Source organism: Pagrus pagrus, assembly GCF_965226575.1.
Source record: "Pagrus pagrus genome assembly, chromosome: 14".
Taxonomy (NCBI): Eukaryota; Metazoa; Chordata; class Actinopteri; order Spariformes; family Sparidae; genus Pagrus; species Pagrus pagrus.
Window position 1 is genome coordinate 13,321,909 of NC_140198.1, and position 22,961 is coordinate 13,344,869.

At 40.3% G+C, this 22,961-nt stretch overlaps 1 protein-coding gene across 1 annotated transcript in view; it reads right to left on the reverse strand.

The window, feature by feature from the left end:
- LOC311269769 (replication protein A 70 kDa DNA-binding subunit-like) overlaps positions 1-22,961 on the reverse strand; it is a 44,002-nt gene that overhangs the window by 17,089 nt on the left and 3,952 nt on the right. Inside the window, exons 7-13 of the mRNA XM_084374165.1 lie at positions 15,885-16,248; positions 13,829-13,931; positions 13,648-13,716; positions 10,897-11,089; positions 6,087-6,223; positions 5,358-5,506; positions 3,275-3,401 (exon numbers count right to left, since the gene is read on the reverse strand). Coding sequence (XP_084230291.1) covers positions 3,275-3,401; positions 5,358-5,506; positions 6,087-6,223; positions 10,897-11,089; positions 13,648-13,716; positions 13,829-13,931; positions 15,885-16,248 — 1,142 coding nt within the window. The remainder of the gene's footprint in view (positions 1-3,274; positions 3,402-5,357; positions 5,507-6,086; positions 6,224-10,896; positions 11,090-13,647; positions 13,717-13,828; positions 13,932-15,884; positions 16,249-22,961) is intronic.

A 22,961-nucleotide genomic window follows, 5' to 3' on the forward strand; every position in this document is an offset into this window, starting at 1 on the left:
CGGGATAAGAAGTTAAGAGCGCCTAAACCGCTTCACATGGAGCTGGACACCTGCCCAGTGCTCTCAGTGCAGGGCACTATTGTGACAGGAGCAAAGTCCAAGGTAGACTGGAGCACACAAAGGACTCTGATGAAGACGCACATGAGGCTGAAATGTTAGCCCTTTAATAAAAGTTTGTGGTCTGTATCTGTGTGTTCCAGTCTACCTTGGACTATTTTTCCCCGGTAGTTTTTTCCTGATACAATTACATACATTAGACATTAACATTCAGACAGCACATTACTTACAAAGATCCGTCATCAAGTCATTTATCAGCAAGCAGGATGAGTCAACTGTTTGTTTGTACAATTATTTGTATGAGTAAGACGCTCTGGTATTTGTTATAATAACATGATTTGGTAAAGAGTTCTGTAATGGCTCTGCAAATTGCAGTAGATTTGAGGAGATTTTTCCGAGCCCTAGGTGGTAAGAGAAACCCCTAACTGGCCTCTATGTTTGTTTCTAACTGCTTGGTTAGAAAAATACTGTGGTTTCTTCTCATTTAAAGACCCCCTCTAGACATGTTTTAAGATGTTCAGAACACCCAGTACTTTGACTAATAATGTGTTTTTCCAGCAAAATGCGTTCTATTATATTTGTAAGTTCCTTCAAATGACATCAACTCCTTCTCCCTCATTAAAGAATCCTGAAACTATGATTGTGGAAGTATGTGTCACTTCAAAAGTTCAGCTGCTTCACAGGAGATGTCTTCTACTTCACTGTCAAATCTTTTGTTAGTGTTTGTGCATGGCAGGCTCCAAGCTTCAAGTCTGGACACACACGGGATTAGTTGGAAAATTTGTGATGTCACAAATCATGTTAGTAGGCCCGCTTCTTAAAATCAGACATTGAATGAACACAGAGAAAATTCATCTTCGGGAGATGAATGTGAAAACAGTTTTCTAGTGTCAAACTCTGCACATACATCTCTCTACACAGTGAAGCTCAAATATTCAACTGTAAGAACGAGAAGAAAACATATTTTTGCCTGGAGGGGGACTTTAAGACATTCCTGAAAAACATCAGAAGATTGGATTTTAATCTGTTTTCGACAAGAAGCCATGGGAAACGTCAAAGTACGTCAACATGACGGATTTGTCCCGTGTGACTCAAAAACTTTGGTGCAAGGCAGTGAAGTTCTACCTCTTTGATTCTCAGCGACTGACACCAAAACCTGGTGTTTACTGTGTTTGTATTACAACGCTGGAAGATTTGCCGCTATCAAACTGCTGTACCGTAGCTATGCTGATGTTACATCATCTGTGCAGGTTTTTCTTTTCATTCGTCTTCAAACAGTAGCCAGCTGCCCGAGCGAAAGGAGGATTTTCTGACTCACATATCAATCTGCTTCCAGCCAAAGTTCTCATAAAGAAGCGGCTCAGAGATCTGACTGAAACTGTGACACGAATTTTACTTTTTGAAGTAACAGACTTGACTAAAAACTTCAGTTACACAGCCATATAAAAAATGTTTTTAGTAAAATTAGTGTCACAGTTGACATTTCTTACATCTTACATTCTGGCCCTTTAATGTGGACTGCACTGAATCAGTCACGTTCCTAAATCAATCTACGATCAAAGTCAATGAAATAGAAAAACTGTTGAATGGAACACATTTAGAGAAATGAAGACATGAAACCAAAGTTTATATCCTCACCACTTGGTTAGTCTTCAAGTTATTCTTTTCAATGATCAAGACCATTTATAGTGTATTAATAAAGTATGAGTTCCAACGACATGAATAAAAAGATCTGACCTAGTTCTATTAATCTGACAGATTTAGCTACAGTTTAGTTGTAGAGCTGGATTGATAAATTGATCTAATAAATCGATTTTCAAGCAAAAATTCCAAACATTCTTCTCTTCCATAAAATTGTGAGCCAAAATAAATTTTGGATTTAGACAGTTTCAACTGTAGATTACATTTTGGGCTTAAGAGTTAAAATGTTACGGCCATTTTTTAATGTTTAGATAATCAAACAAGAAAATAATTATTAGATCAATCAATACCGAAAATAGTTATCTTTGTGAGGCCCATTATCCATGTGAATACAGTACATGATATTAAAAAGGACCCACAAATTAAGAAGACATCACTTGACTCTGTTTTGTGGTAGATTTTCCTTCAAAATATCAATTAATCCAAACAACAACAACAAAAAAACAAACAAACATATTTTCCCACTTACCTCTAATACCACCTTTATACCAAAATTAGCGCGTATACGCAGGTTTTTTAAATGTGGGTAAACCCATTAATAATCAGTAATTGACTCCTATCACACTGCCAGCAGACGAGATGCCTTTCTGTTTTTTCCCTTGCGTGTCGAGATTGTCATCACGAAAATGCCGGAAAAACAGGGAACAGTAGAAAGCAGCAGAAGATATACCTCATCAGACTACATCCAGAAGACGTTAAACTTGTTTGAAAAAGTCTTAATCAATAATATTCTGCATTAGACACATTGTTTTTTTCTGGAGCTAATAACAAAAGTAGCTAAGGAGTGAGACATCTTGCTTCTTTCTAAACTCTGAGAGTTGCACATGCTCAGTACCGATCGGGCAGCTGACTAGTCTCAGACCAAACGGAAAACAACGGTCACTATTTTTTTTTTTCCAAATATCTTTTACTTCAGTCTCTCTTTCAAACTCAGCACCGACTGAACAAAGTTCAAGCGCTGCTCGACAGAGACAGATGGAAAGATATTAACAGCCTTAACTTCAACACAGCCTTGACTTCACCACACGTCATAGCACTGCACCTGAAAAGGAGATGATATTAGCGCAGTCACCCGGGACCCAGGAGTAAATCTTGCACACAAAAGCCAGATGTTAGCGGGTTTAGGTGGGTCTTTTTTTTGGCCAGTGTGAAAGGGGTTTAGTTGTGTCTCACCAACATGGAATTCATTTAGGTTTTATCTGCTCTGGTTTTTATACATCTGTTTCTGATATTCTTTGTCATTTGGGTGAAGCCAGCCTTTAAAGGGTTACTTTTTTGACTTTGCTGAATGTTTAATACTGACATCTCTTTTTAGATTAATGCCTTGCTATGTGGTTGTGTGAGCCTTTATATGTATGCATCACGCAGGGCTCAAAATCAGCTTCATCCATTAGCCAAATGCTGGTAAAATATGAGGCTGGTAGATTTGCCTCACTCACCATCTAAACAAACAATGGTAATTTTTTCAATGGCTGGTAAAAGTTGACCATTCACAAGCCATGCACTGTGCCTGTACCTTCTCTCCTTGTCCCATTTGTTCATCCTTAATGTCGCTCAGTGCTTTCCAGTTCCTTGCTCCGCTCCCCATCGACCTCATCTGTGTCAGGGATTGGCTGTCCACCGCGTAGCCTTCCCGATCAAACCTACAGTGTGGACATTAAAACACACAGCACATATGTACAAATAAATATATGCGCAAACATGCTTCTACACCAACACAAACATACATGTATATATATGGTAAATATGACATGCATTGTTTACAGAGAAGGTAGAGAATAAATAGATATGCGATAAAAAAGAAAAGAGGGTTTCTGGAGTCAAGTGAGAATGCTTGAGTTCCCTGGATACTGAGGTTATTAAACTACAAAAGATACACGATCAATATTAGTTATCTGTGAACAAGTCAAGGAGTGTATCTACCTCTTTGTCATAATGAGAGTGTGAAAGCAAGTGTGTGTGTTTGTTTACATACATGAATGTGCATTGACAGACTTCTTCTGTGAAGAGGATACTGCGCTGTATCACACACTGCACCATATCTACTATTATCTAAAGAAACCATCTTCAGCCATGACTGAATTACCTCCCTTAATCCCTTAACTGATTTACAGGCACTGCGTCTGTATTCTGCAATCTATTCTATCTGACATATGGCTGTCTGTCATGGACAAATGCATTCACAGATCAATCAGCTTTTCATATCTGCATACTTTTCTTTCCTACATGCTGTTTCTTTGCCGAGGAAAAACTAAACCGTCTCGCTTTCTGTCTACCCACTCCGTCTATTAATTTATCTACCTTTTTAATATTCCCTTTCAAATCTTAATGCATCAGTGTGACTCCTGCTCTGTATTCTAGCCGAGCAGAGAAATCTAATCAAGGCATCATCCAAATTCATCAGTTTCCTTCAATTATGCAAGCAAAGCCTGGTCAAAACAATCCCACAAAGCACCGCATCGCCACAGGAGCTAGAGTCAGACAGACATTCTTTGTCTTTGTAAAGCGCAGACCTAAATGTTAAAAAGGACTAGAAAACAGTGTGGCTGCTCCTTGAATAGCATTCATTATCATTCGCTCACCACTGTCTGCATGTAAACTGTAGAGAGGACCAAGCAGCGACAGAGATCAGGGGAAAGAACCTGGGGATTAGAGTAGAATGGGAAGGAGGAATGGTAGGAAGGAGGGGCACCGTTTTTTTTGTTTTTAGCCCTTTGAATGTCAGGATGAGATGGTGTATTGACCAGAGACTAATAAGACCAAGATTAAAGCTGGAGCAATGGAGCCTGCCCCTCTTCTCTCTCCCTCACAAGTCACTGCTGTAACTAATGCAACGCACACAGAAAAGCGGCCAAAAAGCTATTGTTGATGGAGCAGTTTGTCAAATTTATATAACAGACGTTATTTACGAACAGAATCATGCCCACAGGTACTTACAAACACACCTCTTTATGCACTGCATTCACACTTTGAAGCTGTGAGCATGCCGCTTGACGCAATTTTCTACCTAAGAATAGCTTTCGGTGTACCACACAGGCAATCACGCTGAAGGATTGATATGTACACACACACAAAGAAAAAAAGAATAAACGCATATATATTTCAGCGGTGGCCAGAGTTGGGAACAGCCTTAATGAGTGAATGAGTCATAATTTAAAATCCCTCCACAGGAACTACTAACAAGAATCCATCTTTCTGTGCACGTAAAGTAGCAGTTCAGAGCTGGGATCCAGAAATATCCCTGTTCTGATTTTCTGTTATTATCTCCATCCGATCCCGACTACATCCTGTCTAGAGTCCCGCTGGGACTGAGGCAGCACATGCCGCCATGTCTCCTGACACGTGATTACCAGGGTTTTGCACTTCTTCTTCATCTATATGTGTGTGCATGCTTAGGTTATTTCACGAATATAAGCATTACAACAACAACAAGATACAATCTCTCTGATTTGTCTGTTTAGACATACCGTGTCTTGTGTGGTGCTTGAGATAAAGCGATTGAATGTCTGTGTGCACTGTACATGCCAGCGTGACTGCAATGTGTGGACAATTCTGCTTGTGTGAGCTGTGGTGTATGCGTGCACACCAGCGTGACTCACCAGGCCCTCAGTCTAAAGGCCTCCGGTATGTCTGGGTTGACCATGACTGTTGAACTGAACAAAGCAGAGAGAGATCTGCCCCCGAAATCAGACAAGCGAGCCCCTTTGACGGCGACCACAGGCTGTCCAGACCCGTCAAACTTCTCCGCCTGAAGAGAGAAAAACTGTGTCAATGACAGTAATGAGGAGAGGAAGATGGTGAATACGACACGACAAAAGCAGTTGTGTTATTGTCCTTCATATGTTCAGTCTGCGGCTTGTTGGAGGGACCAGAAAGTAATGTGTGGTATAGTTTGCTTTAATAATTGGACAACCTACAAGTTAATTTGAAAGTCATTTTTGGATTTTGGCAAAGAGGAGGGATTAGCTCTTGCAGATTGAATGAGCTTAGAGAAGAATAGTGCCATTTCATGCACATTTGAGAGTTATTTAGCCTTTCCGTCTCAAATCAGGGAGTCTGGTCCAAAAACACTCCTGAAGGTCACTGGGATGATTTGACCGATCCAAATTTTACAGCCCAGAAAACCCAATCAAACAGCTTTGTACGCAAGAGCACGCACAGAGATGTGTTACCGACACGGACACATAGGCACATACACGGATGGGCACCTTCATAAACACACAATTAATTATAGCCTGCCCTACGTGTTTTTATGTTAGACCACAAATCCATCCCTGACACAGAGTGAGAGAGCAAGAAGGGAGAGAGAGAGAGATTACAGTTATTACCTCCTCCCCCCACAATGTGACTGCCACCTCTTTGCCAGTTGTGTCTATTAGGTTGAGGGCCCTCTTGGAGACTTCTCTGCTGGTCTTAGTGGTGATACGGGACACATCATCTGCGCTCTTACACACTCCAATCACATCTGCAGAGAGAAAGAGTCATTTTACATCTCCAACTATAGATAGCTCAGGAATACAAGTAGATAAATAAGCTCTGGATGAGGTAAGAAAAAGAAAGTGATAGTTATATGGCGAGTGCCTTTTGAAATGTCTCGACATGGTATGAAGTGTAAAAATGCCTCCTGGATATACTCTAAATAACATGAAGTTGCATCACATCATAAGCAGTAACGACACAATACAGCGTAGTGTTGACACCCCTCTGATATTGCCAAGTCAGACCAGACTGGCATAAATGTCATAACATGCTGGCTAACACCCAGACCCACACTCCAAATCACAACAAACACACTCATTCCTCATTCATGTTTCCTGCCATGCTCAAGGCCTAAAAACTTCATTCAGGATTACTGCACTGAGGAACAGTCACCGCCGAGCTCTAAGAAGGTGAAGAGCCTGGCCTAGCATGACTAATATTCAACGCTAAATCAGAACAAATCAAATTAATTTATGAAGCGCTTATTGTTCAACAAACAGGATTGTCACAAGGTTACTGAAAACAAAGGAAACGAATAAAGATTAAATCAAGAAATCGCGTTCGAAGACAGGATTAATGCATTTACACAGACCAGGGCGGCCCAAAGTAAGGTCCGTGGGCCAAAAGGTGGCCTGCCATATGGTTTCGATTTGGCCCACCGGATGTTTCTAGAGGATAAAGAAATTTAAATTACTTTAAAAAACGTATTATATATAGCTCTGTTTATACTGTTTGATTACTGTTGTTAGTGAAATTGGTCTATAAATAAGTGAGATCCCTAGTTATTAATTATTTTTCTAAATCTGACCACAGCGGGCGAAGCACAGTAAGTCAGTCTTCACGAAGCTTGAGATCCAAGTACAATTTTGTACAACAAATACAATACAATACAATACAATACAATACAATACAATACAATGTAGTAGGCTTTACCTTTGGCACCCACCATACAATTTCAGTTTGGGCTCAGTTTTGGCACCCCTGACACACTTTTTTTTGAGTATGTGTTTGAGTATGTGTACAAATTTAAACATTTAGTCTATGAAATGAGAAAACAACAATGACAAATGGCACTGATAATTTAAAAATGCCTCTTTATTCTGATGAAATAGTCTTAAAATGCATTTTCATTCATGCGAAACAAGTGTGTGTCTTCCTGTAAAATCATTGCTCCATAGCATTACTCTTGGTCAGAGACTACACAGGACACCTTTAAATGGCTTAATAATTGTCTATCAATCATGTCATGGTGTCCATGATCATTATCGATTATTCTGCCAATTATCTTCATGATTAATGGAATTGAAGACGCTTGAACTAGCAAATATTCAACACTTATGGTTGAAAAATGACAAAAAAAAAAAGTATTTTCTTTCGACCGTCTAATAAGTAATTGACTTTGCAGCTCTAACAGCTGGAGAGAATTATAATATAGATTTTGCAAACCAGTCCTCCTCCTGTCTGCTACCTCTGCTAACCTTTTTCTAAACTCTCCCTCTCCTCCCCTCCTCCCCATTCCTCCCTTGCTCTCCGTCTGTGCACTCTCAGCCCTCCTTAATTCCATTATGATTGAGACGATGTCATCCACCTCTGAACTCCATTATCACCACAGGAACAGGCTGACAGTTCTCATTACTGTGTTATAATCCCCTATTTAACAAAGACGCAAGGAGAGAAGGGAGTTCAGGGGGGAGTGAATGGAGAGACAACAGATGACACACAGGACATGTAACGCTGCCCCTCTGTGACCGACACAAACACACTCCTCCAGGTAAACGGCTCAGTGCACCTCTACACTGACTGTGGAGTGTGATGCTGTGCATTACTTGTAGTTCACACCAATGTAATCATGCATTGAATAAACCCACACAAATCTTCCTCTCAGCAGGTTACGGCATGTTGTTTGCACTTCTTTACGACCATTAATTCGCTCTGTAATATGGCGTGTCCGACACTTATAAGAAATAATAGCCATGCTTGCGCTGCATCCGGCAGTTGCTGTATGTTTTGCTGACCCTATGCAGTAGTGGTAATGTGCAATGCAAAATCACGTCTGGACGTCTGCAGAAACCTGTGCTGTTGGGTGTGGTGGATAAATGTGACAGATATAAACTAGTGTTGCACAAATCATCAAAATATTATTGAAATTGCAATATGGCTAAGTGTAATGTCCTGACCACAGAGGCCGTTTTTTTTTATAAAGGTAAAATGTGTGACAAAACAGCATTATAATGAAGTATTGTCTTGACCTACAAATCGGGTTCTCTTGTTTGGTGCAGACAAGCGTTATAGCGTCACTAGTATTGTAATCTTCAAATGATACCCAGCCCTAATCATACACTTTTTTTCAAAATCAACATTTTAAAAAAATGGACACAGGAAAAACTGAACATGAAATATTATGTCATCACCCTTCAACTTGCATACAGACCAAGACCAGTTTTTTTTAAAATGACATCCTCATGGCCACATTCACAAAAACATCACTGTCATACCTGTGCATCATCTCACTAATAACACTGAGAAGACTGCCAGGAGCAGATTGTTGAATCACTAATTTGAACCCCAATCTACACTTGTACCATCCCAATTTACCTGTCGCAGAGATAAGACATTCTCGTCAGACGCAGAGGGCAGACACCGCAACTAACCTTCATAAAAACAGTGGAATGAGCATTATCACCTTTTTATCTCTCCTCTTTACAATATGCCTGAATTAACCTTCCCTTCGACCCTGATATATAATGTATTTTCCACGACACCTGGAACATGACTGACTGGCACGTGCCTGTCAGTCATGTTCTTTTCATCTATATCTATACCCTGTAATTGCCTGGGTTGACTGAGCAGTCAGAGAAATGATGCAGTTGATAACCCAGATGGTCTCCTCGCTTGACAACACCGGTCCACTTTTTGGTCATTCAATGGGCCTCATGGAGGAACCATTAATTTTCTATAGGTATAAAATCAATTCACAAGTATCATACAATCACGTACATAGTCTGGCTCTCTCCAGGGGGGTAAAAAACACTTATTTCACCAGCAATCATAATGCTTTAATCTGAGTTTAAACAGGCTATTGAAATTAGCAGGAATAAAAAGAAACATAACCAAGCAAATATATCATTCTGTTGATTATTTCATCATTGCTGCCAATTAATGAGATCTCTTTTAGATGTTATTTGCATATTTCAGAGAAATAGAGCTTACACACAAATCCAAACCAAAAGGGCAGCTGATGGGTTGAAAGTGAGCAAAACATGAAACAAAAAGACGGCTTGCACACTGCAGGGTTCCATCAGTCTGATGAAGAGCAGACTGATGTCTGATGAAGAGCAGTGTGGCTCCAAACATCACTACTCTGCTGCATTAAATAAGTAGATATTGGAGCCCTGCAGTGTGTGCGTCATATATCGGCATATTTTGGCACAGAAACTTTTACAGGTCAGTAGTTCTCTCACTCCAACAGCTGCCTCAGGGTCTTCCTGCAGATCACAGACTGTCACTTGACCATCTTACATATTAGTCATTGACTGCTTTGGTTTAGAAAGACATTTAGTCTTTATATCTGCCACAGTGCAGCACTGCTCTGATGACAGCTGTCATATTAATATTTTAAACCAATTTCTGCAAACTTATCTTTTCATCTTCTGATTTCTGACAGCAGGACTTGAAGCTCAGCAGTGTTAAACTGTAATTTTCATTATATGATATACCACCTACAACGATTGTCTACCGCTGATCAGTATGCCGAAAGACGAAGCTGCTATGTTGTTCTGCTACTAGCATGTTGGACCTACTAGTGATTGTTTGTCCTCATTGACAGATTAAAAATAACAATAAAGGCATTACTGTCATTACTGTGTGTTTTAAAATGGTGTACAAAGCCACACTGAGTGAATACACACGACACATTACTTTACACGCCACTGTGGCTTCAGTCGTAGTCTGAACACCAGCTTATGAGACTGGCCAATGCAACGTGACGTCGGGCTGCGTTTCTCCAAAAGTTGACTCCGTCTCAACTTTTTCTGCAGGCACCGCCGCAGCCAAAATGGACTACCCTCATTAAAATGAATGGGAAAACCTGGGGTTTTCGCCAGATCCACGCCTGTCGGACGTGACACGGTACAAGGTTGCCTTGTACAAACTGGCAAAGGGACAATCGATGAAAACTAGCTTTTTAAGCTAATTCGAGTGCATTTACATGTATGTTTTTTTTATACAATGTTTATTAAAGTGCACTGTCCCTTTCAAATAAACTAAACTGACACTTGGGCCGTGGCTAAATTGATTCCACCTTTGATTTCGAAGGTCAAGATCGTTTTGTGATGTCACTTCTATCTTTGACACCTTGTTACATTGGTACATTGTTACAAGGTCATAGAGGGAGCGAGCCATGTCATCATCTGAGCCCTCACTGCAGATTGGTGATTGGTTTGACACATTTATTTTGTGGGTCAGTTGACTATTCAGGTTTTCAAGTCTTGATTGCAAAATTTGAGCTTGTGATGCACCATCTGGCTTTGTGAGGCTAAAATACCCGAGCAGCCACGTCTCCTGCCTTCAAAATTCCCCCTTTTGTCCACTTGGCACTAAAGCTCTACCTGCTCACTTAATGTCAATGCTATAAATGCACAAATAAACTTCTTCTCTTACCAATTATGGCGTCCTTGTCTCTGTTCTCTAGCTGTGCGATGGGCACAAAGTCACAGTGCACCGCAGGGATGCCCTGACCATCATCACATGGCACAATGGATGAATGAGCGTGGAGGGTCATCTCGTAGTCATTCTTCACTGTGGTGTATTGTTTGTTGGCCGCCTTCAGTGTACCCTTGGTGATGTAGTACACCTGTAGAGAATGGGCGAGCAAGGTGCACTGGCATTATAAAATTAGATCTATTCAGACCGGTTGTTTCCTGTGAATCTGGAGCGACTATGACTGATCCAATTGGACGACCACTTTATTGATCCTGCAAGGGAAATTATTAGAATTACAATACGGCTTCTGCTCTACCAAAACCTCTCAATGAGAATGGAAAAAACCTTCAGGTCCAACTAAGATGTGGTGTCATATCAGCCCCATCACTTCTCTAATTCACCAGAAAATAAGAAGCAGCTAAGAGCGAGTCTGCTAAACAGCACAATTTAAACTCAATATGCAGGGCGCACTTCTTCATTTACTCCCGCTCTCCAAAATCCCCCCTCTCTCTCTCTCTCTGCCTCCAAGTTCTTCTCGATGGCTCTCTCTGATTTACCCCACACAGAGATAGGAGCATGAAACTAATGTGATAAGCATTCTGGTCGCTCAGAGCCAGTCACAGCCACTCACTGTTCTGTCAATACCCAGATCACGAAGGGAAGACGGATTCATTCCTTTATTTATCTTTGGAGGGCAGAGGGCACAAATTGGATGTGAAGCTGTGTTGGGAGTCACCGTGAGTGGCTGATACCTGAGCCAGTGTGACGAGCAAAATGATGGCAGGGGTTAATTGAGTTATTAAGCTCTGTGGGGCCAGACTGAGATGTGCAAGAGCTTAAACATGTGTTCTACCTGTCTGTAATTGCACAGGTATAAGGGAACATGCAAAGGGCACGTTCTGGGTGTTTGGACTGACGACCGCCCAGTTTAGCACAAACAGAGGTTCTTTAAACTGGTGCTAACTCTCTCTTTGTTTATCTCATTGTCTGTCATCATGCATCTGTACACACCATCTGACATTTTACTTATTATCATTAGCTTTACCACTCGGTTGCAATACAGAGTCACAAGAAATGAATTCAAATACAAATGGTCCCTTAATATTCATGATCCTTTTAAGGATCCTACTGTATATGCTTTAATTCTTGTATAAAATTTAGATTTAAGGCCCTCCAGCAAGGTCAGAGGTGAGCGTCAGTGTCAGTTATGCAACAGGAGCTGGTAGGTATTTCTTACTAAAGGACAGTAAAGCACATGCTTGCCGACACAAGGTCTTGAATCAGGGCGCTCTGGTTGAAAGATGATCCTATTACCAGATGCTACCTCCAACATTCTTAAAGACCAAGAAGATTCATATGTAATAGTGTTTGACAGACTTTAATTCAAGTATTAATCTATATGATTAATGTAAAAAGAGCTTTCGGGTAGGTTCTGAATTTTTCAAGTCAGTCTCAATACAATATTCACAAGCCAATGTACATTGAAAGATTTATTGGTCACTGTGATCATTCCTCCTCTACTCGCGCTTGCTGTGAAGAGGTGCAATGACTACACTGTAAGGGCAAGGTGACAAAATCCAGTGTCCTTGTTCAGTGCAAGATGTATTGTGAATTATTTCAGAAAGATGATTCCCTCTTTTCATTATATTCACAATGTCTTCCTACTAAGCTGTGGCTCATACATCCTGGCAGTTACATTGCCAAGACAAAACACTGGTAATAAACCTACATGCGACTCCATAGCCACAGATACACACACGCGAGTAGCGCTTGAACATTTGAATGTTGGTGCCGAATTTGACCTGGCAATGGGAAAGAGAGAGAGGGAAATGAGAGTTTATCGCCTATTTTTACAAAAGTGGCATAGCTCTTACCGCTGAAGTCTCTCATTACCTTTGGCCAAACTTTTGAATGCATTTTTGCACAGAATAAAGACCCTTTTTCCCCATTTCTTCCAGAATAGTCACGATGAAGGGATTACCACCATGGAGAGGAGGAGCCATTACAGTGACCCATGATGCTCTCAACATACATGTGGCATATGAGTCTTGTATAGAGGTAGACTTAAAAAATAAGAAAATCTCACCTAACCTAGGAATACTTAAATTAAAAAATATAAACTCTGTATTAATTACTTTTTAAAGAAGATAAAATATAAGAAAAAATATACACAACATCATTAAACATTATCAACGCATCAGATTTGACAAGTTTCTTACACTGCAGCATTTATCCACTCAAATATTCAATATGTCTCACACATACAGTATACATTTCAGTAAAATATGACTTAATAAATCCCTTCCACAAAATCCTTTTAATACTTGCCTCTGGCTTATTCATTGGCCAGGAGTCCTGCAGGCATGAGAGGATTTCGCAGAGGGGTTTATTAGGCACTATTTTACCAATGATGCATTTGTTTGAGGTGCTGTGTGCACACAAAATAAATACCTGAGACTGAATCTGCAAGTAGTTAATTTTCCATCACCTTTAGACAATGTCTTATCATCCTTAAAATGTTTTTTCAATCAACTTCAAAGAAATGAAATCAGAACCACTTTTGGAACGTAAGACCAAACATTCCCTTGCAGCGATCTAAGCAGTTGGCGATGTGCAATATGTACAAAACTTATCATTTTTAAGTGAAGTCTCCAGGAAACTCTTATCACCTGAAGTGAGAATGGAAATGGGTGAGTGGGATCTGCTCACCTTGCCTTGCTCCACTAGAGAGTAAAACTTGTCCACTTCCTTGTTGAAGGCTGTGATCCTGATCTCTCCCTGGTGACCAGCATATTTCCATTAAACCACATTTCATTTCAAAACAAAAAACAGTCATGTGTGACGTACAGTATGTTAACATGCATGCACACAACAGAAGTCCTCTACTCACACTCTCATCCACTATCTCGAAAGAGAAGAGCTTGCCCTCTCCCTTAGAGTTACTCCAGTTGCGGATACTGGACTTGTTGGTGACTCGGGCTCTGATAGTCCACCTAGGGATATACACAGGGTAGACACTTGTATAAAAACGTATATGTCGACAAAACTAACTTACATAAAGGTCCATTGTGTAGGTTTTAGTGGGATTTAGGGCCATAAATTCAATACATTATTCATAATTATGTTTTCTAGGACTGCAACTAATAATTATTTTCACTGCTAGATGCCTCTGAATCCTACTGTAAATAATGAGCCTTTCAAACACAATGTGATTTCAGTGATTTGGTGGGAGAAACATCCCAATACTTTGAAACTGAAAAATATCTAAATCAAAACATTACCACTGACCAAAATCTTAGCTTTGCAAATGTTTCACCTGTCTTCCATCATGTTTTCATTTTCTATTCCAAAGTAGTCTCTTTTTTTTACCAGGAGTTGCAGTCTAAAGGTCAGCACAAACAGCAAAAGATGCTGCAAAGACACTTAAAAAAGCTTCCTTTTTTTGTTAATGAGCATCCCAACTCAGCTCACATCAGTCACCAATGTGAAACACAACTGCACAAAAGAACAATTCCCAAGGAAATTGGACGAGTGTCTTTTCCAGTCTTTTTAAAGTTCCATGAAAGGAAAAAGAAATAGCATCCAGCAACTTTTCTTTTCAAAGACTGAACTAGGTGTTGTACATCCGCCAACTCCTGGATGCATTTAAAATGTTCTTCTTGTTCTGTTTTTAACAACAGCCAGCCAAGCTCGGCAGTTTATGCAGCAGTGAGCTTTTTGACTGCGTTGATAATTGTGCAGTGGAGGATATTCATACCATAACTTTGCCTGCAATTAAATCCCCTATCATGAGAGCAGCTGCTGGCCCAGAGTGAACCCCATTCCCTGCTCAGTATGGATAAGACTGCTACACCGAGGTTTATGGCAGCCAAAAGCCAATTAAAGTCTGCTCTAGATGCTATTACTTAACACCAGGAGAATGGGATGAGAAAACGATGCACGCGGCCATAAAAGACCATGTGCACGTACACAGCATTCCTACATAATCTACTGGATGTAACGCTTTGTGTCACACACAGGCACGCAGGCGTTTCATTTTACGCAAATATACATAGAGGAACAGCTGCTGAAGTCATCTGTTTTACTCACTGTAGGTACTCCTCCAACTTCAAAGTTAGAACAGTCATCAGTTTATTACAACACCTAGAGGCGCAGTTATCTTTACAGCTTGCAATTTCAAACAGGGCTACGTTATCAGAGCCCAAACATGGTGCAGAGAGTTGACAGGGTTCCTCTACTCCAATCTGGACAACTACATCTTGCTGTACAGTTCTCTTGTCTTTTTTTGGCAAACTTTAAGGTTAGAGACTTAAGCCAAAAGAAATGATAAGAAGCAAAGGGGGGGAAAACAGCGGTAAAATGGAGCCCTGGAGGGGGTAAAGAAAATGTGAGAGGGAAGGAAGGGGATGAAAAAAAAAAAACGAAGTTGGCCAATTCCCCACCAGGCCAAATAACAGAATCAAAACCTCAGCAGCAGACCATAAAGAGCCAGCAGTACCTGCCGTTAAAGTGTTCGTTTCTGAGGCAAGATCGGTCATTTCACTTCATTTCCATGCAGATGGGCTGACTATCAAGCACGCACACACACACACACACACGCCTCGGTATGGGAAAAAAATAATGCTCACACATGCATGCACAAACACATACACACACACAGTTCAAAAAATGCCCCAAAGTGCTACTCAGAAATGGCAGCAAGCAGGGAAGTAGAGTCACAGCATGAGAGGAAATAGTTTAGATGATGAATGAGCAGAAGGAGAAAAAATATAAGTGAAATCACACAGTACAGAGTTGACTTGCAATTTGGGTAGAAATGCATGTAACTTAGGTTCAATGTGTCATTATTCACAACAGAGCTGAAGTTGTGTCGAAGGGATTTAACACGTATTATAAATGCATATGAGAGCAGGCACATGCAGGCGTGGACACACACTTTAACTTACTTGCTTTGGTAGGGGTTCAGCTGAGCAATAGGAATCTCTTTGGTTGATGAACCTGGAGAAGAGCTTCCAGCCTTCGAGGGTGAAAACTTTGAGGGTGAAAACTTCGAAGGTGAATACTTCGAGGGTGAATACTTCGAGGGTGAAGCCTTCATGGCTGAGGGGGGAAACTTTGAGGGTGAAGCCTTCATGGGTGAACCTTTCATGGGTGAGGGTGGATACTTTGAGGGTGAAGCCTTCATGGGTGAGGGTGGAAACTTTGAGGGTGAAGCCTTCATGGGTGAGGGTGGAAACCTTGAGGGTGAAGCCTTCATGGGTGACTTTTCCACAAAACCTCTTCCACTACCTCGGGGAGGAGAAAGGGCTCCTGGGAAACAGAGTGAGACACTTATATGAATACTCCAAATGAACAAGATGGCAATTTAATATTGCTGAAAGATTAGCTAATTAGTATTCATTAGTCGACAGAGATTAACAATATTCTGGTAATTAATGTATAATTTAATAAAAAAAACAAACAAACATGTATTTACCGGTTCTACGCCCCCTGTAGTTTGTGAGGATTTTATGCTTTTCCCGTTTCATTAAAAGTAAACTGAATATTTTTGGGGAGTTTGGATTGTTAGTTGAGCAAAACAAGCACAGAACTGCCTCAGGCTCTTGGAAGTTGTTAAGACTTTTCACTGTTTTCTGTTATTTTAAAGAGGACTTCTTTAAAAGAAAATCACAAAAAAAAAAAAAAGGAGATAGAATGGTAATAATTGTGTGCTTCAGTCCTATAATTGAACCACCAGTGTGCTACCAAGGATTTCCAGATTACCCAGGGCAAGTAAAAAATATAATAAACCAAGTAATAAATCTGGCAGCTCACTGGCCGAATTGGCAAGTGATGAAAAAAGAATCAGACACACCGTTTTATCTACAATACCATCAGGCACTCACCAGAAAATGTAATGTAGGCAGATAAAGACTAATTTCGATATGCAAGAATGTTTGTTGCTTCATGCCGATGTCAGACAGTGTCCTTGCTTTTTTTCCTGTGCTACTCTGGTCTGTCTTATTTCCTATATTATCATTTTTTGTTATTTATCTACTTGGTGGTACTGTATTATTTCACTCTATTGAAATTTTATTATTTTATTTTCATTGCATTTTCTATACTTAATTGTATTGTTTAGCACCTCTCATTGCAATTTTGCACCAAAGGCACAACATGAACAAAGTTGGATTGGATTGATTCATTTAAGCAAGCACATTTCTGACCCACTTGCCCAGTCAGGAAAAAAACACATTAATGTTGAACCCTGCCAAATACTTAATAATGTACTTAATCATTCATGCCATTGTCACTAATATACCATGAAATTGAACAATTCCACTCCATCGATAAAGCATTGCAATCCCATAATGGATTAATGATGGGACACTTTTGTTAAAAACCAATAAATTCAGATTCAGCACAACCATAGATGACGTCTCTTATTCCACACGTTCTTCCCTGTCAAACTTGACGCCTACATTACCCACAATGCAACTCAACTGTCAACCGTTTGGTTTGAGATTTGGGTGTGCTGTGTCAGCTAATGTAGCCTCGAGCCTCTAGCCTCAAGCAGATATGAGCAGGCTACGGAGGTCTGGTACGCTCGCTTCTTTCTAACTCCACACCCCCAGATTTTTCTCATCTCCAAACTTGTAGTCTTCAGACCCAGCCGACGCTGCCTCAAGTGATGTCACTTTTATCAGACTTCATGCAGCTCCCTCTGGAGCCACAAAAGACTTTATGCAACTTTTTTCCCCATATGGAGTAGTACTCCTCAAAGCCTGCAAGCTGACTTTGATATTCAAAATCGGTGGAGTTCCTCTTTAAATGAATTTCTGGTTTGAAGTTTTACATATTGTGAGATACTTTTTACCTCAAAGGATTTACCAAAGTAATCATTGTTTGATTACTTTGGTAAATTGACGTAGAGTATTAATTTGACAATGGTATATAATAATTGTTAGAGCACCTACCAGTTTGCCATTAGGCAGTAGAAACTTAATTGAACACGAGTGGCAGTACGGTTATCTGATCTGAGAGCAGCTGCCAAAATGATAAACTGCCTAAGAAAGTTAAACTCTCCCCACAGATCTCTCTGTAGAGTTACTCAATTCCCTGTTAACATCAGCTTTTGCCAATGAATTAAACTGTGTTTTTCTTCTTGGGCTGCCAATCAATTATTAATTTCATAATTACTGTACTTGTGCCTTTTAGTCATTGGAAAAGGAATAATTAGGATCTGTTATCAGAATATCAGTCTTGTGGCCAAGACACCAGCCATTAATCTGTAAATACTAGTCTTAACCACAATCATGCATCGTGACCATTTATATTTAGTTTGAGCCAGACAGAAAGAAACCCTTAAGCTTATTTTTAAAGGAAACTTGATTAGTTTAAAGTTGCCCTACAGTCCAAAATCTCTTTTTTTTCTTGGTAGCCAAAACGCGCGCTAAAGTGCCCTCTTGGTTGGCAAAACACACTAAACTGCCCCCTTAGCTGGTTAAAACATGATAAACTGCCCTCTTCAGTGGCGAGAACGCGCTGTATGTGCCCTTTTTTTTCTTTTTGCCCCTGCCATTCAAAAAGTCTGTGCACGCCACTGACGTACTGTATGTGCAGAGTTTGACATTAAAAGGCTGTTTTCACATGTATGGCGTGAGGTGAAAGTTTTCTCTGTGCACAATTAATCTGATTTCAAGAGGTGGGCCAACGAGCATGATGTGTGACATCACAAAAAGTTTGGATGCCAATCCAGGTCCAAACATTGAAGCTGGTGCCAGCAAATAAACTCATGAAACTAAAATATTTGCATACTCATATACTCTGGAATTCCTAATCGGGAAGAAAGAGTAGGTGCCATTTTAAGGATTTTAATCCGGTAAATAGGCATGGGACGATATTGAAATTACATGTCGTGATTAGCCTGTCACAATATTATCCCGATAACCATCTAAATATTCTTAAAACTTATAAACAAAACCTAACACTGGAAGACTGGAATAACGTACTACTACATTTTGTTAGGAAACAAATATTTTCATTGCATCACTGATAGAACAAACAAGCAAAAAACAACAAAAACAATGAAAGAATCTTAAATAAGTATCATGAATCATAAGGTCTCGTGGACGAATAAAGGATAAATAAATGGTGGTAACCTCATCTCCCTGTAGTTTTTAAGTTTGGAAACTGTAATATTTGTGGGTGTTTTCGTGGGCTGAGGCAATTCAGAATAAATCAAGAAACCAATAGAGGACTGTACATCTGTGAGCTATCACTATCTGTGATAAAATCTTTCATCGTCACATCTCTTGTGGCTTATATACTTTTTCTTCTCTAAAAACCATGACAGACACAGACACACAGACACTAGAGAAGTTTTATGTACGCCTTAATACATGTGTGGAGGGGATCTTAAAATAGGCTGAACATTATATAATAGCAGGAATAAATGAGGAGGCCACACAGATGCTTTTAATAATCAATTATCATATTGTGTAAGAAGAACATATATACGTACTTTAGCCACTAAATGTTGAATTTTTCAGATATTAGATAAACGCCTGAAGCCTTATGTGTAATTAATCAAGCTGAGAATATTTTAATAGCACAGTATTCTGTCCTGTGTGGAAGTGAATTCTAATGAGGCGTGCACTTACTCAACTCAGATCTCATACAAAGTCTCACATACAAATGAAACAACGAAAATATGAAAAAAAAGTGAAGAACAAGTTCCCTTTGTTTCTAAAACACCTGCTCAGCCTTTTTTTTTTCAAACAAATAATAATGCCAGAACACTTTAACAGTTCGGACCAGCCCACAGAATCACAAGGTGTTACCTCGCCTCCCACGGTAAAGTAGCATCAGCCCCATCAGCAGCGATTCAGGCTCGATTGTTGGCTGTTGACAAAATATAATTTATGCAATGCCTCATTTTGGCAGGGATGATCTGCCATATTGAGGAGCAGCATTTGAGGAAAGAATTGTTTGGGGTAAAAAGATGCAATTCCACATGGACCACTCCCCCGATTTAAGCTCCTGTTATGGAGCACAACAAACACTCACCTCTATGATACCATCCTTTGCGGATGTGTATGTGTCTGTGTATGTGTGTGTCATGCGCAAATTCCTTGGGGAAATCACAGATTGAACAGCTATTTTCAGGCGAGGGGTAATTAACATCAATATTCATACGCACGCTATTCGGATAGAGTGGTACAGGGAAGGAGCTGGTAGTGAAATTGGAGAAGAGATGATAGGTGGGGATGGGTAGGTGGGGTGATGAACAGAGCAAAGACAGGGGCACAGTTTTATCAGGGATCCTCATTTTTTGTGATTAAGATCAGTACCGAGTCCTAATAAGTATGCCGGTAACATATTCAACAGCTCCTGTTTGTGGAGAGTGATTGGTGGTGAGGATACAGTAGGAAAAGAGAATGAGAGGAATATTTAGACAACATAAAAGCAATAAATAAAGAAAGTGAGTTAGAAAGCGAGTGTGTAAAAGCGTGCGTGTGTTTATGAAAGAGAGAGAGAGGAAAAGAGGGAGAGAGTTGTGAGGACAAAGGAAACCTGCAGAGATTGGTTAGTGATGAATAATGAATATTTTTTTTAACTGCACTTCAGCAAGTGCATGTCTCCTTTTGGAATTTAAATATCATCTGCAAAGCAGTTTGAAGGTAGTCTATTTCAAGGAGAGCTGACGATGAATATTTAAAAGTGAACACAGAACCGCCAGTGACAACTGTGTCACAACCTTTGACTCTACACCTACAGCTGAAGGACTACTTTTTTAGAATATTAATATTCTGACTTAAATGCTTTTTTTTTTTAACTGAGGGAGTACCGTGTCACCTGCGACTGACAGAGCTTCAAGACGTGCTCGGACAATTTTAAACTCTAAACTGAAACATTTGAAATTATTTCCTTCAACTCTGCTGACACCAGAGGAAAAACCACATCCTCCCACTACAAGGATGTCAGAGGTCAGAGTTCACTACTGCAGGCAGCAGTAGCTTGTCTGCAGGGACTTGGCCAGTTCAAGACCAGACCTTGTTATGGAGTCTCAACTGGTAGTTGGAGGGGTGCCAGTTAACCTCCCGGGCTCTGCCATGATGCCCCATGAGCAAGCTGCCAAACCCCTTTCGCTTGGACGCTGGCTAGGTTGCAGCCACGTCACTCTGGCACCTCTCCACTAAAGCATGTCTATTAGAGTTTGGCTCGGGCTGCTTGTTTCAGTTGAGTTTTAATTGTTTACATTGTTTTGGTTAATTGAGTGTTTATTAGTACCAGTTTTAGTTTCTCTTTTATTATAATATGGGTGGTAATTGTTAGTAGGCTTGCCGCGGTAGTCGGTGTTACCTGTGTTAAACGGTAGTCTGGCAGTACTTGTCCACCACTTATCATGTAATGAGAGAAAGGAGAGTTGATTGACAAGATGATGGCTGAGGGAACCTGCAACGTAAATGAGGGCAAGGGAGAGAAGTTGGAGGTGTGTTGCCTGTCGCCTTCAATTCCTCATTTAACAGCTCCTTCTTGTTCCATTACCACAACAGAGTGTATAAAAATACACCCTGATATATTTAAAATTGATCTGCCTTCAAAAGAACAGAAGGAAATGTTTGGTTTGCATTTGCAGTAAATTAACACAGCGCTTTGCAAATAGTGATTTATTTTTTGTAAGAAGTCGATGTAACAGGTGTTGTATGTGTGTGTGTTGTGTTGTCACAAGCTTATTAGTCATTAAGTAAACTTTGACACCGCGGCAAGACTGCAGAAGTTCAGAAGAGGTATTAGAACATAAACACAACACACTGTAAAGTGTCCAGTCTCAATAAACATATGCTCCAATGCCTCTTCACGCTTGTTGTATTGACAGATTTGACCAAATTGACAAATGTGTCTTTATTTCAGTCATCTAAAACGTTTTTTCACACCTAGTTTTATTTCTTAGTTTAGTTTTAATAACCTTGGAGTAAGCGAGGATGTCCCGTCTCTCACATCCCAACTGGAGGAGCTGTGACAGGAGGAAATAATGCAAGTGAGGGAGGGAGGGAGTCACGTTAGCCAAATGGAGGCACCCAGGGATTCAGTGTTTCTCAAGGACTAACAGATGCTTGAACTCAGACCCTCTAATAAAACAGAAACCTCCCTCCACATTACATCGCCCACACCTCATTGGAAACACTTAACTTGTGGCATTTAGCAATCTTGTGACTGCACGCAAATGTATCGACTTACTGAAAATGCAATTTGCAACAATAATGGAAAGTAATCAAACACTTGGCCTCATTCAGTTCGAGAAAATACTTGTTAACTTTATGCACAAAGCTTGTTTTTGGCTCTAAAGAAGGATTGCTTGACCATTTTATTAAAAGGACAATTAAACAGAGCAGCAGGTTTTCTCTATCAGGCGGGATCTCTGAGGTAACATGATTTAGAGGAGACAATGAGGAAAGAGTCTGATGAACTACTTAATGCAGCGCCTCATCTTTTCTGAGTCAAATTAGTTGACTTTCCCCCTCTCCCTCCGTCTGTGCATCGCTACGAGGGGATTCAGTCCACAACACAATATTCATGAAGCCATGAACTGGAGGAGCCATCGGCCCACACAAGCTCCCTCAGTCACAACACACACACACACACCTACACACGCACAAACACACAATATATACCAAGCACTCATTATCCACCCACATGGTTACATCCTCCACTGAGGAGGACTATTGGTATGTTTCTGCCACATAACAAAAATCAATGTCAGTGCTGAGAGCAGTTGGTAGAATAAAACAACTGAGTGAAACAAAGGCTAAGCTAATAAAAGAAGATCCAATAAAACACAGGCTACTTGAGGCATGATTCATGGCATCAGCCATTTTGGCAGAAAACCAACCATCATTTGGAGGCCCTGGTCTCTTATAAATATTTGGTTGGGAGTGAAATAGTGGAAGGTGAAAGTTATAGACTCCATCAGCCGCAGTGGCCACTGGGCAACGACATAGGTTTCCTGCTCTTATAGCAGGAGCTTTTTCAGATCACAT